The 14,106-nt window shown below is 33.1% G+C and overlaps 1 protein-coding gene across 1 annotated transcript; it reads right to left on the reverse strand.

Moving 5' to 3' along the window:
• Positions 1 to 3,370: 3,370 nt before the first annotated feature.
• On the reverse strand, positions 3,371 to 9,261 carry LOC108471201 (putative disease resistance RPP13-like protein 1). Its single transcript, XM_017772807.2, has 6 exons — positions 4,679 to 9,261; positions 4,476 to 4,552; positions 4,225 to 4,285; positions 3,983 to 4,148; positions 3,720 to 3,847; positions 3,371 to 3,553 (listed from the first exon to the last, which is right to left on the reverse strand). The coding sequence occupies exon 1, from the start codon at positions 8,976 to 8,978 to the stop codon at positions 4,737 to 4,739; it is 4,242 nt and encodes a 1,413-aa protein (XP_017628296.1). The 5' UTR covers positions 8,979 to 9,261; the 3' UTR covers positions 3,371 to 3,553; positions 3,720 to 3,847; positions 3,983 to 4,148; positions 4,225 to 4,285; positions 4,476 to 4,552; positions 4,679 to 4,736.
• Between the last annotated feature and the right edge of the window lie 4,845 nt (positions 9,262 to 14,106).

Genomic DNA, 14,106 nt, shown 5'->3' on the forward strand with positions numbered 1-14,106 from the left:
ATACATGCATGGATGGGTGAAATTTATTAAATTCCAATCCCCAAAATTATCAATTTTTAAGTTTGGAAAATTAACAGACTTGTGACAACTTTTTGGATGTAATTTCTATATTATAATATAAATAATTATCTTGTAATTATATACATACAAACTAACTTAATATTAAATCCGGTATCAATCCTCATATTTTTTTCGCTCTTATAATCATCTTTTATATAATATTTTCATGTTTTAGCCTATGATCAAAAACTATATTTATTTATAAAATGCAGGGAGCAAGAATTTCAGTAGTGTTGTTCAATAAAACAATAACAAAGTTTCAAAAATCCTAGATGAACGACAAGTCATACATCATATCTATTACTTTGGTGAAATCTGATAATGTTAACCAAAAGATTGAGCTAACAATAACATCTTATACTGATGTAAAGAAGCAGAAACCTCCATCAGTTTGGAAAAGACATTTCTTCATATCGTTGGGAATTCCGAAGGAACAAAACATTGGTATGTTTGATTTTATATTATATGAATATTGTTATTTAATTACTAAATTTCAATTTGTTATATTTAGATACAGTGGGTTTTTTTATTTAATTACTGACACTATTGATTAACGGTGAGTAAAATTTGATTCGACTTAAAAAATAAAAAAAATTAAATTTCGAATTAATCGAATCGAGCAAATTGGTCTCTCTCTCAATAAAAATTATAAAATAATTTTTATAATTCTAAATAGTTATAAAAAAAATTCAAAATTTATATTTTAAAAAAATTCAAAATATATATTTAAAAAAAATACAAAATATATTTATAATTCAAACTTGCTATGGCCCATTCCAAATTCGATATGTGTTTAAGAGGTCTAAAATATTTTGTTGATGGCTGAAGATGTAAAGTTTCTCTTTTTTGTTGCCTTTGAGGGAAAACGACTATTTCATGCCCATTCTTCTATCAATATTTGAGTTGCCCTTTACAGGTTTTTGCCTTGACTTTTTTTTTTTTAAAGTAAAATATTTCATACCATTGTTGTGCTCATATGTTAGTATTGCCCTCTTTGGATGTCCACTATTCAAGGCTTCATCACCCCAAGGTATGTACACCTCCCAGTGGTACCATTTCCCTTTTCTCTGCCACCAATTTCATGGTTTCCGAAGTTGAATTAAATTAGAAAGCCAAATAAATAACATATTTGGCTCCTTCACTTCAAGGTTCTCACCAATTATTTCTCCATGATTTCCAAATGCCTACTGTAAAAGAAAATCAATGACAAAAACTAAAAGTGCAACTACAACTATGTTCCAAATACCAAAATATGGTCCAACACAGGAAAGGAATGGTAGAAGAACAAATTCTCCATTTACTCTATCATAAACATTGATAACATCACTGTTGAAGCCTTCCAAAGCAGGGGAAGTTCATACAAAGATTGATAGAAAACTCACTGTGACACATTTAGCTTTGAAGCTTCATAAAAAAGATTAGTCTTTACCGACCCATTCAAGCAGTTTTACAAAATTACTAGTTGTTAAACTATTTCAGTTTGGTCTGACATAAGAGATAAGCAACGTATGCAGAAAAGAAGCTTACAAATTATAAGATGCAGATGAAAATAGAGCATTCAATTTGCTGAATAAATGTTGCAGAGAATTAAGTAACCGCTTTATTAAATCAAATAAGCTATAGAAAATCAGTTGAATATAGCTTTCAGTGCCTGCAAAATTGAATACAAAATATATACGACTGATTGCTATTATCATCTTGTTCCTGAGGACAGTCAGATACCTGGGACTAAAACAGCTAAATGATTGCCCAATGTTTAAAACAGTTTCAGACCTGTGATACAACATAAGGTATGTGGGAAATCTTGGACCACTTTCGTCCTTTACCCCTAAAAGTGGACATAATTTAAAAGAACTTGTCTCTGATAGAAAATGAGGGGCTTTAATTAAATTACAACCAACCAGGATGAACTCTGCTTCTGGATTGAAATATTTGAATTGTGTTGGGTTTTTGAATAATTTATCTGGAGAAAGTATGAAGCTGAGTGTAAAACTTGAGCAACAGCGTAATAAATCCGGATAAAGAATGACAAAAGCTTGTAATTCAAGTCTGGAGGTTTTTTGAGCAAACAAACAGAATTTGGCTTGAACTAGGAAATCAAAAATTGAGAGAGTATTTTTCTTGAATGATTTCTATTGAAATTCATTAATAAAAAAGATGGCATAATGCCAATACATATACCAGTCATAAGCTGGTAAACTTTAACATATTTATTATTTTTAGATTTTATTGTAACTTGCACCGCTTGCACATTGCAACTTGCAAATCACAACTTGCACAATTAGATAAGCTGATCTATCAATCTTATCAGCATCAAATGCATTAAATACATTACCTAATTGGTTCTAATTAAACTAAGTTACAAAAAAATTACTTAAAGTAACAAAATGAAACCGAAATTGAATAGTAGCATCAACTTCAGTAGCTACATGTACTTCATCTGGAAATACTACAGCAGCTTGATCTTCATACTTCATCCACATAACTTGGACTGCATGGACTGCCCCTTGGCTGTTCATATGCTGTATGCATGTCAACTTCAACAAATTGGTAATCAGTGACTCATTCATTATGAACTAACTATTTTGTCACCTTATATTTTTCCTATAATTTCAGGCTTAATCCTGTAGATTTATACATTCAGTCCACTGCAATATGAACCCATGAAAACCACACTAAATGAAACTGACTGTTTAAGGATCCCATTCATATGATGCAGCATTGCAATGGGTAATTAAACCTCCACATCCTTCGGCTTCTTTTTTTCTTCTTAATTTTGAATTTACTGAATGATGAGTTTTTATTTGTGGAGTTTATTAATCAATATTTTATATAATTGATGAATAGTTTTATATTTAAATTTATTTAGAATTATTTATTTAATATTTGTATATTTATTTATATAAATATATTAAATATTTAAAAAAATATTGATAAACTTAAAATGGTACATGAAATAGACTAGTACCAATTCGTACCAATTCTCATAGAAAAGTGGTGTGTCCACCAATGTGGTAATGTGGCATACTTGTTTGCAAAGAAATGAACTAAAACATGTTGAGTTAGTACTGTGGGTGGCTTATAACGTTTGATGCTTTGTTTTCTTTGAATATTTTGCTTTGATGCTTTTGATTTGTGCTGTTCCTTGAGTGTGAAACCATTGGGATATATATGGTTATCTGAATTTTTTTGATTTACTATGAATTGACTGTGGTTGTTTTATTAATAAATTTATATTTTGGATTGAAAAAAAAAAACATAAGAAATTCGAAACATAAAAAAGAAAGTAGAGAAAGTGAACACAATGATATATGTGGTTCGGGAATATTCCCTACATCCACGGGCGGAACCAAAAATGAAATTCACTATTAAAAAATGGAGATTACAATAGAATTATATCATAAAAAAAATACCTTGCCAATAACTATCCACAAACTTGGAGCAAATTTCTAAATTAACATCAGCTACACGCTTTCCGCGTATTGAGAAATACCTGGCAATAATAAATAACAAGTGACCAACAATCTCAAAATGTCAAAAACAATATTTTATTTAGAACATCCTAGCCTCTTATCAATCATCAATGGAGACCTAAGGCAGATTCATGATTTGAGTAGATAGAAATAGATGATACTAAAAGCATTAGAAACCAAACTTACCACGTTGTGCGGTTGTTGTGCCCATAAGCTGGTATTACCTTCTTTGGATGCCCACCATTCAAGTACGTACACCTCCCCAGTGGTACCATTTGGCCTTTTATCTGCCGCCAATTTCATGGTTCTCAAAGCTGAATGAAAGTACAAGGCTAAATAAATAACATATTTGGCTCCTCAACTATAACTATATATCAAGCACCAAAATATGCTCCAACACCGGAAAGGAATGTCAGAAGAACAATTTTCTCCATATAACTTATACTTACCCTATCATAAACATTGATAACATCACAGTTGAAGCCTTTCAAAGCAGGGGAAATTCATAAAAGATTGGTAGAAAACAGTAAGTTTGATTATGTCGCTCAATCCTCATGATCAAAGAAGCAATTCCTCATCAAGTGAAGTGATGCAGCCTTTGAATGGATTCATGGTCTGAGAAATTCGGAAAACTAAGATGGACATCTTTGAGATTGGACAGAACAATATTTTGGGAACTCTGTTGTCTTACATGTGTTAAATTGAGCTCTCTAATGCCATGTTGTAACGTGTCCTGTATCCCTCCATTTATCCTAGAAGGATCAAACTATCACGTAAAAGACTTGTTCTTCTGAAAAACCATTGGTTAGTAGTACTACGAAATGTCAAATATTTTTAACTAAAATCCCATTCTTATATACCAAAATAGCTTAGAAATTAGAAGATGCAAATGAAAACAGAACATTCAATTTGCTGAATAAATGTTGCAGAGAATTGACTAACCGCTTTACTAAATCAAATAAGCTGAAGCAGATGAGTTGAAGTTCTCCACTATTTTTCGCCAATATAGCCTTCAATGCCTGCAAAAATTGAATACAAAATATGTAAGACTGATTTCTTTTATCATGTTGTTCATGACGACAATCAGATATAAAAAAAAAAAAAAAAGCTATGAAATTTATAAATGTTTAACATGCGTTTCACACCTGTGGTTTGCGTTTCACACCTGTGGAGAAATCAATACCAGATTTTGCTGCTTAAATTTCAATCTAATTCCCTCGGGATGACTGTTTCATGATTAATTTTCACTAAAGGTATGTGGGAAATCTTGGACCACTCTCGTCCTCTACCCCTACTGCACCCTTCTTTTAGCGACCGGCAATAGGAAATATCTAGCTTCTCAAGTGAGAGAAGCATATCTTTTTCTGGAAGAGAGGCGAGCTTAGGACAATTACAGATGGTCAGTTGTTGAAGAGAGGTGAGGTGTTGTAAGCCCTTGGAGCACATGAATTCCAAATTCCCAAAATTATATATTACGACTTCGGTGAGAGAAGGAGGCAGCATCATTCCTATCGCTTCTTCTGGAAATGACACCACATGTGAGCTTCCTTCACCGGTGATGGTGAGTTGTTGAAGAGAGGTGAGTCTGTTAAATCCCCATTCAACAAGTGATGTATAAATTTTGGGTGCGTTTGAGATTGCAAGTGATGTGAGGTTGGTAGGGAAACCCTCTTCTGGAAAGGATATGTCAGCCGAACACTTCAACACCGATAATTCTCGAAGGGAGGTGAAGTTGTTGATGCACTTGGGAAGGGCTCCAAAATTTTCACAATTGGAAATCTTGAGTACTCTGAGATTTGTGGTGGGCAACCCACTTTCTTCAAATGAAACCAGATTTGGACACCAACATAATTGAATCTCCTGAAGATGGCTGAGCTTGTCTAATCCCCGCGGTAATGATTTAATTTTTTCAGCACCCCTAATTAGAATGCTTTCGAGATCAGGGGTTTCAAGGAAGTCTTGGGCTATGCATTCCAACACTGAACAATCCCAAATAACTAGCTTTTTAAGCATTACGGGTAACTTGGCGTTTAAAAATAAGCTACTTAGCTTTGAACAACAGCTAATTTTGAGATGTTGAAGCCGATTGCATATATCGCCCCTTGATGATAACCATATTAGACATTGACAGCGGATTATTTCTAAGCGCTCAAGAAGACAAGTGTTGCTACTCATACTCTTATTATTATTTTCTTGCTTATCAACCAAATATTGCAAATTCACGCAATTCACAATCCTCAGCTGTTTTAAAGCAGGAGGAAAGTTACTCTCTGCAAAACAAACGAAGCCTGGACAGTCTTCAAGTACCATTCTTGTAATGAATGGGAAAGCATATAAGACTTCTGGTAGTCTATTGAGCCTTTCACAATTATCTATTTCCAGATATTCAACACCTGGAATCTTGTCAAGTTGCAATCTCTCCTCCTCTGTTTCCAAAGAGACCAACTGGGGACAATTCTTAATCTCAATGAATCGATGCCCGACTATGCTTAACCCATTTTGCGACAAAGATCCCAACTCCTTCCAACCAGAGGTCCTGAATGTTTCAGAGTTTGCAAATCTCAACATTATCCTCTCTGCTGAAATATTAAACTTTGAAATATTTGAAAGAGACACATATTTCAAACAGGTAACCTTCTGTACAGACAAAGAATCTTCATCCACCAATTCTTCACACCCTTCAACCCTTAATTCACACAGCAAGGTAAAACTTGAAATTGAAACTACCAGTCTCTTACACTCATAGATTTCAAGTTTCTGCAAGGATTGAAGGATGGTTGGCAACCTTCCCAGCAATAGAGGACATCTACTGATTGAAAGAAAACGAAGGCTGGGGAATTTCGATACTTGCTCATCATCTTTACATAGGTCCCACTCCTCCCAATTCAGCATATTGCCAAAACGCAGAGACTCTAATGATGCAAAAGCATTTGATTGATTTTCTCCAAACAACTCAGCACCAATCTTGTGTACTTGATCCAAACCACTAATTAAAAGATCTTTTAACAACAACAACCTTCCAATCGATGGTAGAGATTTGCAATTTTTACAGTCGTGAAGCTCCAATGACAACATATTCTTGAAGGAAGAATCTGCAATCCAAGTAGAGAATTTCGCACCACCATAATTCTGAATAACGAGTAGCTCAAGCTTTTTCGAAGGCTGAAGAGAGTCTAACACCCATTCTTCAACTTCTTTTTTCCTTGTATCTTTCTTAAAGTCCCGACTCCATTCCAATAGCAATCGATCAATCCCCTGCTTCTCATTTAACCTGGCTTCGCCTGCATCTTCAGCATTAACATTCTCCAACCCAGAAAGACAAAAATCACCTTTGAGGTTTGACAAATATTTCAATTCTCTGATACTATGTCCATCACCTTCCGCTATTATAAAATCAGATAACCTTTGAAGATTCGTTAACTTATCAAATCTAAAAGGAATCCTTTCTATTGAGTTCGCACCTCTAATATCAAGATAATACAAGTTGACAAGATTTCCCATCTTTGAAGGTAGCCTTTGAAGCCTATCACAATTTTTTAATAATAATATTTCCAAGTGGTAGAGAGTGCACAAAGAATCAGGTAGGCATTTGATTTGGGTGTGAGAAAAATTCAAGTAGCGAAGATGTTTTAATTTTTCAAAAACATCAGGCAACTCAGTGATACAATACCCATTCAAAGAAAGCACCCTTAAGTAGCCAAGTTTTGGCAACAAATCAACCAAAACAACATTAGTTAAATAAAGCCTCCCATAACCTGACAACTGGAAAGGTAGAAAAGTACGTAATGATTTCACTTGATCCAATGCTTCGAACTTCTTCACTGTGTCATATTCTCCAGCATCATAAGAAGAATGTCGAGTGCGATTTGAGAACTGTTGTTGCATATCACCCTCCAGTTTGGAGCATATGTCTCCTGCAACTACTTGAGCTAAATCATTGATAAGGTCATGCATTACAAATCGAGACTCATTTTTACTGGATATCTGAAAAAATGACCTTGACACTAGATCTTGAAAATATTGATTTCCAATATCTTTAACTTGAGGCATAGCTTTTTGTTGCAAGAGACCTTCTGCTCTCCATAACAAGATAATTTCTTCTTCTTCAAATTCACAATCTTTAGGAAATATGGAGCAATATGCAAAACATCGTTTCAAGTATGACGGAAGATGATGGTAGCTTAATCGCAAAGCTGGAATTATGCCACACTGCTCTTCTGGTAAGTTCCATATCTCACTCTCATATATTCTTTCCCATTCTCGATGATATTTAACTGTGCGTAGCAAGCTTCCAATAGCTTTTGCAGCCAAAGGCAAGCCATTGCACCTTCTAATAATTTTCTCTCCAATTTCTTTGAACTGGGGATGTCCATCGAAATTTCTTGCTTTTAATGCATGTTGTGTAAATATGGATAAACAATCATCATCTGATAGCTTATCCAAATGAAAAGCTTTGAGTGGATCCACAACAGATGAAACAATTTGAAGACGAGTGGTTACAATGATAGTGGTCCCTGCTCCAAACGGAGACCGTAAGATGGTCCAATCATTATAATTCTCGTTCCAAATGTCATCTAAAACAAGCAAGAATCTTTTCCCCGATAATTTCTCCTTCAACTTAACTTGAAGTAAATCCAAGTTACTGTAATCACATGACTCAGAAGTGATGGACTGTAAAATTGCCTTTGTTATAGCAATTGCATCAAAATTATCAGAAACACATACCCAGGCCTTGAGATCAAAAGACTCGTTGATGGTGGCGTCATTGTAAACAAGCTGAGCAAGAGTTGTTTTACCCATCCCTCCCATACCCACGATGGAAAGGACTGAAACTCCATTGGAGTTATTACCTTTGAGCAACTCAATCATTTCTGTCTTCTCCTTCTGTCTACCAACATACTCCACAACTCCATCCAGTACGGAAGTTGGTTGCAGCCTGGGTTGCTTTCCCTTGGAGGTTGGAGCTTGAGACAAGATGTCACTCAACCCCAAACTACTTCTTCGAGTAGTCAAACTATTCAGTCTATCAGTGATCTCTTTCACCTTCGGAATCATGGAATTCTTAAACAGGAAAGAAGTGGGAGTGAAATTACTACTGGTACAGCAGGTAGGAATGAGTTTCCATACCTTGCTAGTGCTGGCTTGAGCTTGCGATTTGTTGAGCTTGAGACGTAACTCTTCATAAGCGAACTCATCCAAGATGTCATCCACATCGTAAGCCAAGTCCTGGAGATCCTCCAACCATTTCTTCACGCCCTCGTTCTTGATCTGCTTCTCCTCTGCATCGTCCAACACTGCTTGGATATCGGGCAATATGGACAGCCACTGCTTGAGCTGCGGGTGGAGTTGCTCATGATCGGTAACAAAGTTGAGCGCAGAGTCGAGCAACCTTCCCCCCAACAGCTCCAGAAACACAGACAGAGCAGCCTCTCCAATTGCAGACATGGTGAAATTATGAGAAGGAAGCAGAAGGGAGAAATGAAGAAGCCAAATGGAAATTCAGGAACGGAATGGAGATTGTGTATAATCAGTGAAAGTTGAAAAAATCAGAGTAGGAGGCAGTGAGCTGATAGTCTGATAAATAAAATAGCGCCCAAGTGGTTTTTTGGGCAGTGAAACGAATAAAGAAGGCGGAAAAAGACAATGGCTGAGTCGCCCACCCACCCACATTGTTTATGAATTTTGATGCTTTTCTCCATTATCCCAATTTCCAAGTAAATGAACGTTGAGTGCCATGGCAATGGCATCTAATGCCCATATTTGTACTTTAATTAACAGGCAATATAGCAAGCACATATCAGTCTTTGTTTTTGGGAATGAAAAAAAAATTCACATGTAAAAGTATAATATATTATATATAAATTTAAATTTTAAAATAATATTTCATATAAATTTTATACTTTTGAGAAATAATAATATTTGAAGGAAGATGGATAGATTTTTTTCCTAATAATTAGAAGTTAGTGAATAATAATGAGTAGTTAAGTTTTTGAGAAAAATCAAAGAAATAGTTTTAATTGAGAAAATGATTTTTAAGAGGTTAGTTTAAGAGTAGTGAAATAATTTAATTTATTTTATAAAATGCTGAAATGATATAATCATCTCTATATTTAACAAAATAATAACATTAAATTTTTCATGCTTTTATCAATTGAGTTTGTATCACTCGATTTGAGATACCAAACAGACATTTTATCATAATATAAATAATTATCTTATAATTATATGTATACAAACTAACTTAATTTTTAAATCCGCACCAATCTTTATATTTTTCTCTCTTATAATTATCTTTTTACATAATGTTTTTATAATATATGATATGATCATAAATTAAACCCTTAATTATAGTAATTAAGCTTCCATTTTTTCACTAAAGTCAATAAATTAATTTTTATTGGGAAATATTTTTATATTAGTTAATTATGAGAAAATATTTTTATGTGAAAGTGTGTTTAACTAATTATATTATAGAAAAGTATATTTGATAATAGCTCTGTCGTAATCATTTTTTTGAAAAACGGGAATCGACTTAGATTTTGAAAATGAAAACGAATAGAGGAGTCGCCACCAATCCTTTTTGATGAGGTGTGATCGGGTCACCTTAAATCAATCATTTTAATAAAAGTTAAGATTTACTAAAACGATAATTTTTGGTCTACGAAAATCAGAAAATGAGTTCGGGAGTCGGTTACGCACGAGGAAGGATTAGCACCCTCGTAACGCCCAAAAATTGGTACCTAGTTGATTAATTAGTGCCTTAGTGTCGAAAATTAAAAAAACTTGAAAGACTTTAAAATACGATCCTTCTTTTTGTAAAAAACATTCGAAAGTTAAAGACATTCTCGTCTCGAAGCAACAAAATGTCATATCTAGTGAGTTAGGACACAATATCTCGAACTTTCGAGAATGAGCTTTCCTTTTACTTAAAAATCCGTGTATTTTAGCTACTTTTCAAAAGGATATTCGGTTAGTTAGAGTGAACGAGGAAAATCGAAACCCAGTAAGTTAGGGCACGTTTCCTCGAATTTCCAAACACCGAATATTGCCTTTACTTGCGAAAAATCTTATCTCGAGGTAACAAAATGTCATACCCGATAAGTTAGGGCACAACACCTCGTATTTCCGAGAATAAACATTTTTTTAACTCGTATTGCGATTTTTAAAAGAATATTCCGTTATTTAGATTAAATGAGAAAAATCGAAACCCAGTAAGTTAGGGCACGATTTTCTCGAAATTCCAAATACGGAGTATCGCTTTTTATGATAAAGTTATTTTCTTAGGGACTAGGTTAATACAACATAAGTTTGTAATAAAGAAAGCATGAATACAAATCTCGAGCGTAACAGAATGAATATAAACGCAAACGTGAATGATACCGATGAAAGCAAAATAAAATAAACGGATAAGTTAAAAGAAGAGAGAAATGGTAAATAAGCTAATAGTATTGGAAAAATTAAAAAAGGTAATAAATATAAAAATAAAAATAAAAATAAAGAATACTAGTTGTAAATAAATATTACATAAAATTTTTAAAAGATTGATAGTAATAGTAATGATAATAATATACATAATAAATATTTTAAAGTGCGAACGATATATAAAACGATAAAATATATATATATATATATATATATAGAGAGAGAGAGAGAGATAAAGAATATATAATTTGAGTGAGGAATAGAAATAATTTAGTGTATTTAAAGAGTAATAGGCAAAAATATAATAGTAATATAATAGTAATAATAACAATGATAATAATGATAATAAAAGTTGGTAATAATAATATGTTAAATAAAAGATGTGATAGTGGCAATAATTAAAGAGTGTTGATAATAATAAAATAAGATGGTAATAATAATGATAATAATAATAATAACAATAAAAATAACAATGCTAATATATTAAGTTACAATAGTAAAATAAAAATAATGATAATGATGATATAATAGATAACAATAGTAAAATAATAAGTAACAATAATAAAGTATAAATAATAATAGTGATGAGGGTAATAACAAGTAACAATAATAATACAGTAACAATGGTAGTAACAATATATTGGTAATGCATAATAGAGGAGTAAAAAATATAGTAGTAATAATAGTAATGGTAATAGCATAATAGTATTAGAAATATACAACATATAGTATTAGAAGTAAGTACATAATATATACATGTTAGAAATAATCATAATATTAAAACAACTATTAATAATACTACATAAATATACACATAATATATATGCATGTATTAAAATAATAATAATGTTAAAAAATAATTATTAATAATGTTACATAAATAGATATATAGTAATAGTATATACATATAAAATGTACATTAATATTAACAATAATAGTAATAATAGTAATACTAATAATAATAAAATACAAAAACAAATATGATATAATAATATTAAATATAAAGTAGTAAATAATAATAGCGGATAAAAAAATATATATATATACATGATTTTAGAAGAACATCAAAAGATTATTAAATAAAATATAATAATTAATAATCGATTAAAAGAATAACGATATGTTAAAGATAATAATAAAAGGAAAGTAATAATAATAATATGATTGATACTAAAAGAAAATATATAGGATAGAAAATAATAATAAATATGATAATAATAGATAATAGCAAAAATATAATATTACAAACAATATTTAAAAATAAAAATGGCAAAAAGGACGAAATCGGAATCAAAACAGAGTTCTTGGGGTGCAATTAGAAATAAAAATGGGAAACAGGGCCTTATTGCAATGCGTGAAAATAGAGGAGGACCAAAATGGAATTTTTCCCTTCCCTTCAAAACGCAGCACCTGGTACGGGACTAAAACGAAATCCGCGACAACTTCACAGGGCAAATTTTAAAATAAAAAAAACTTGATTGCAAAAGCTTGAAAAAGGGGAAGGACCGCACGCGTAAATTCCCCCTTTTCCAAAAACACGCGGATCCTGAGTCGGGTCGGGTCGGACGGATCAGGTATGATCAAAACGACGTCGTTTTGGCATTGGGGCTTAAGTCCAAAACGACGTTGTTTTGGATGCTATATAAATAGCCCAAATTTCCCCAAAAACTTCATTTTCCTTAGATTTCAAAAAAAAAAAAAAAACTTAAAAGCTCTCTGCCCTCTCTCCTGTGATTTTCGACGGAGAGCAAAGCCACCGTCGATCACTTTATCTGCATTTACCACTATGCATGGTGGCTGGAAAAGGTATTTTTTTTTAAAATTTTATCTAAGTGTATATATTGTTTCTTAATAGAATAGAGATTAATATGCACAAATAATCTAAAAAATAAAGAAAAAAACAATAAAAAAATAAATCCACCTTTGATTCGACTTTGGTGTTCTTGCCTCGATTTTGAATTAATATTTGAAGGTATTTGATGTTATTCTCCCTTTTTTGTATTTTAAAAGAAAAAAAAGAAGCCTCTTTTGATGATATCTTTCTTTTGTATTTCCAAAACAAAGAAAAAAAAATCTCCCATTTACATGGTAAATTCGGCATTTATAGCCATTTGTACATGTCATAGCTTTTTTCTTTTTTACTCTTCTCTGCCTTGTCACTATTCAATCACTGTTTTGTATTGTTTTGCTTTTGCTTGCCATTGTTTCTTTGCTATTTTGGTCTTATTTTGCAGGGATGGCAGAGAGTGGTTGAAGGCAGAAGGTATGGGGCGATGGGACTTAGCTAGGGTTTTTTTTTTCTTTTTTCTGATTTTTTAATGTATTGGGCTAGGGTTTGGGTTTTGGGTCTAATTGGGTTTTGGGGTTATTTGGGTAGGTAGTTTTTTGGTTTAAGTTAGGCGAAAATTGGGCCTCAACAGCTGCCCCTCTTTGCTCGTTGTCTTGTAACGAGATAGAGCAAAGACTTTCGAAAGACCAATTTTGCCCGGTCTCGAGTCTTCACTTCTTTGGCGCTCTTCTTGTAGCTTCGTTCTAGTCCACTGCGTCTTGTTGCTTCGATCCTCTTCACTGTAACTTCAGGGAGATAGGGCTAGTGATTTCAATCTGCTCCACTTCAACTTCAGAGAGATAAGGTTTGTTTTGATCTGCTCTATTGCAACTTTAGGGATATAAGACTTGCTATCTTCAGTCTGCTCCACTGCAACTTCAGGGAGACAAGACTATTGACTTCAATCTACTCCCCTGAAACTTCAAGGAGATCTGCTGTGGCTTCTAACCGCTCCAATGCCATTTTAGGGAGAAGAAAATTGTAATTTTCAGCCTGTTACCCTACTGCTTAAGGGGTTAAGGCTTATCGTATCTGATCTACTCCACTATTGCTTAGGGAGGTAAGATTTGTAATTCAGCCTGTTACCTTACTGTTTAGGGGTTTAATATCTGTAAATTTTAGCTTGTTACCCTACTGCTTAGGGGTTTAAGGCCTATCACTTTTGATCTGTTTCCCTACCGCTTAGGGGTTTAAAGCCCTTCGTCTTCGATTTGTTTCCCTACTGTTTAGGGGGTTAAGATCTGTAAATTCAGCCTGTTACCCTACTGCTTAGGGGTTTAAGGCCCATCACCTTCAATCTGTTTCCCTACTGCTTAGGGGGTT

This window comes from Gossypium arboreum, chromosome 11 (genome assembly GCF_025698485.1).
Source record: "Gossypium arboreum isolate Shixiya-1 chromosome 11, ASM2569848v2, whole genome shotgun sequence".
Taxonomy (NCBI): Eukaryota; Viridiplantae; Streptophyta; class Magnoliopsida; order Malvales; family Malvaceae; genus Gossypium; species Gossypium arboreum.

What these genes read in the sequence shown, in the direction of transcription:
- LOC108471201 (XM_017772807.2), bottom strand. Translation starts at nt 8,978, where the DNA reads ATGTCTGCAATTGGAGAGGCTGCTCTGTCTGTGTTTCTGGAGCTGTTG.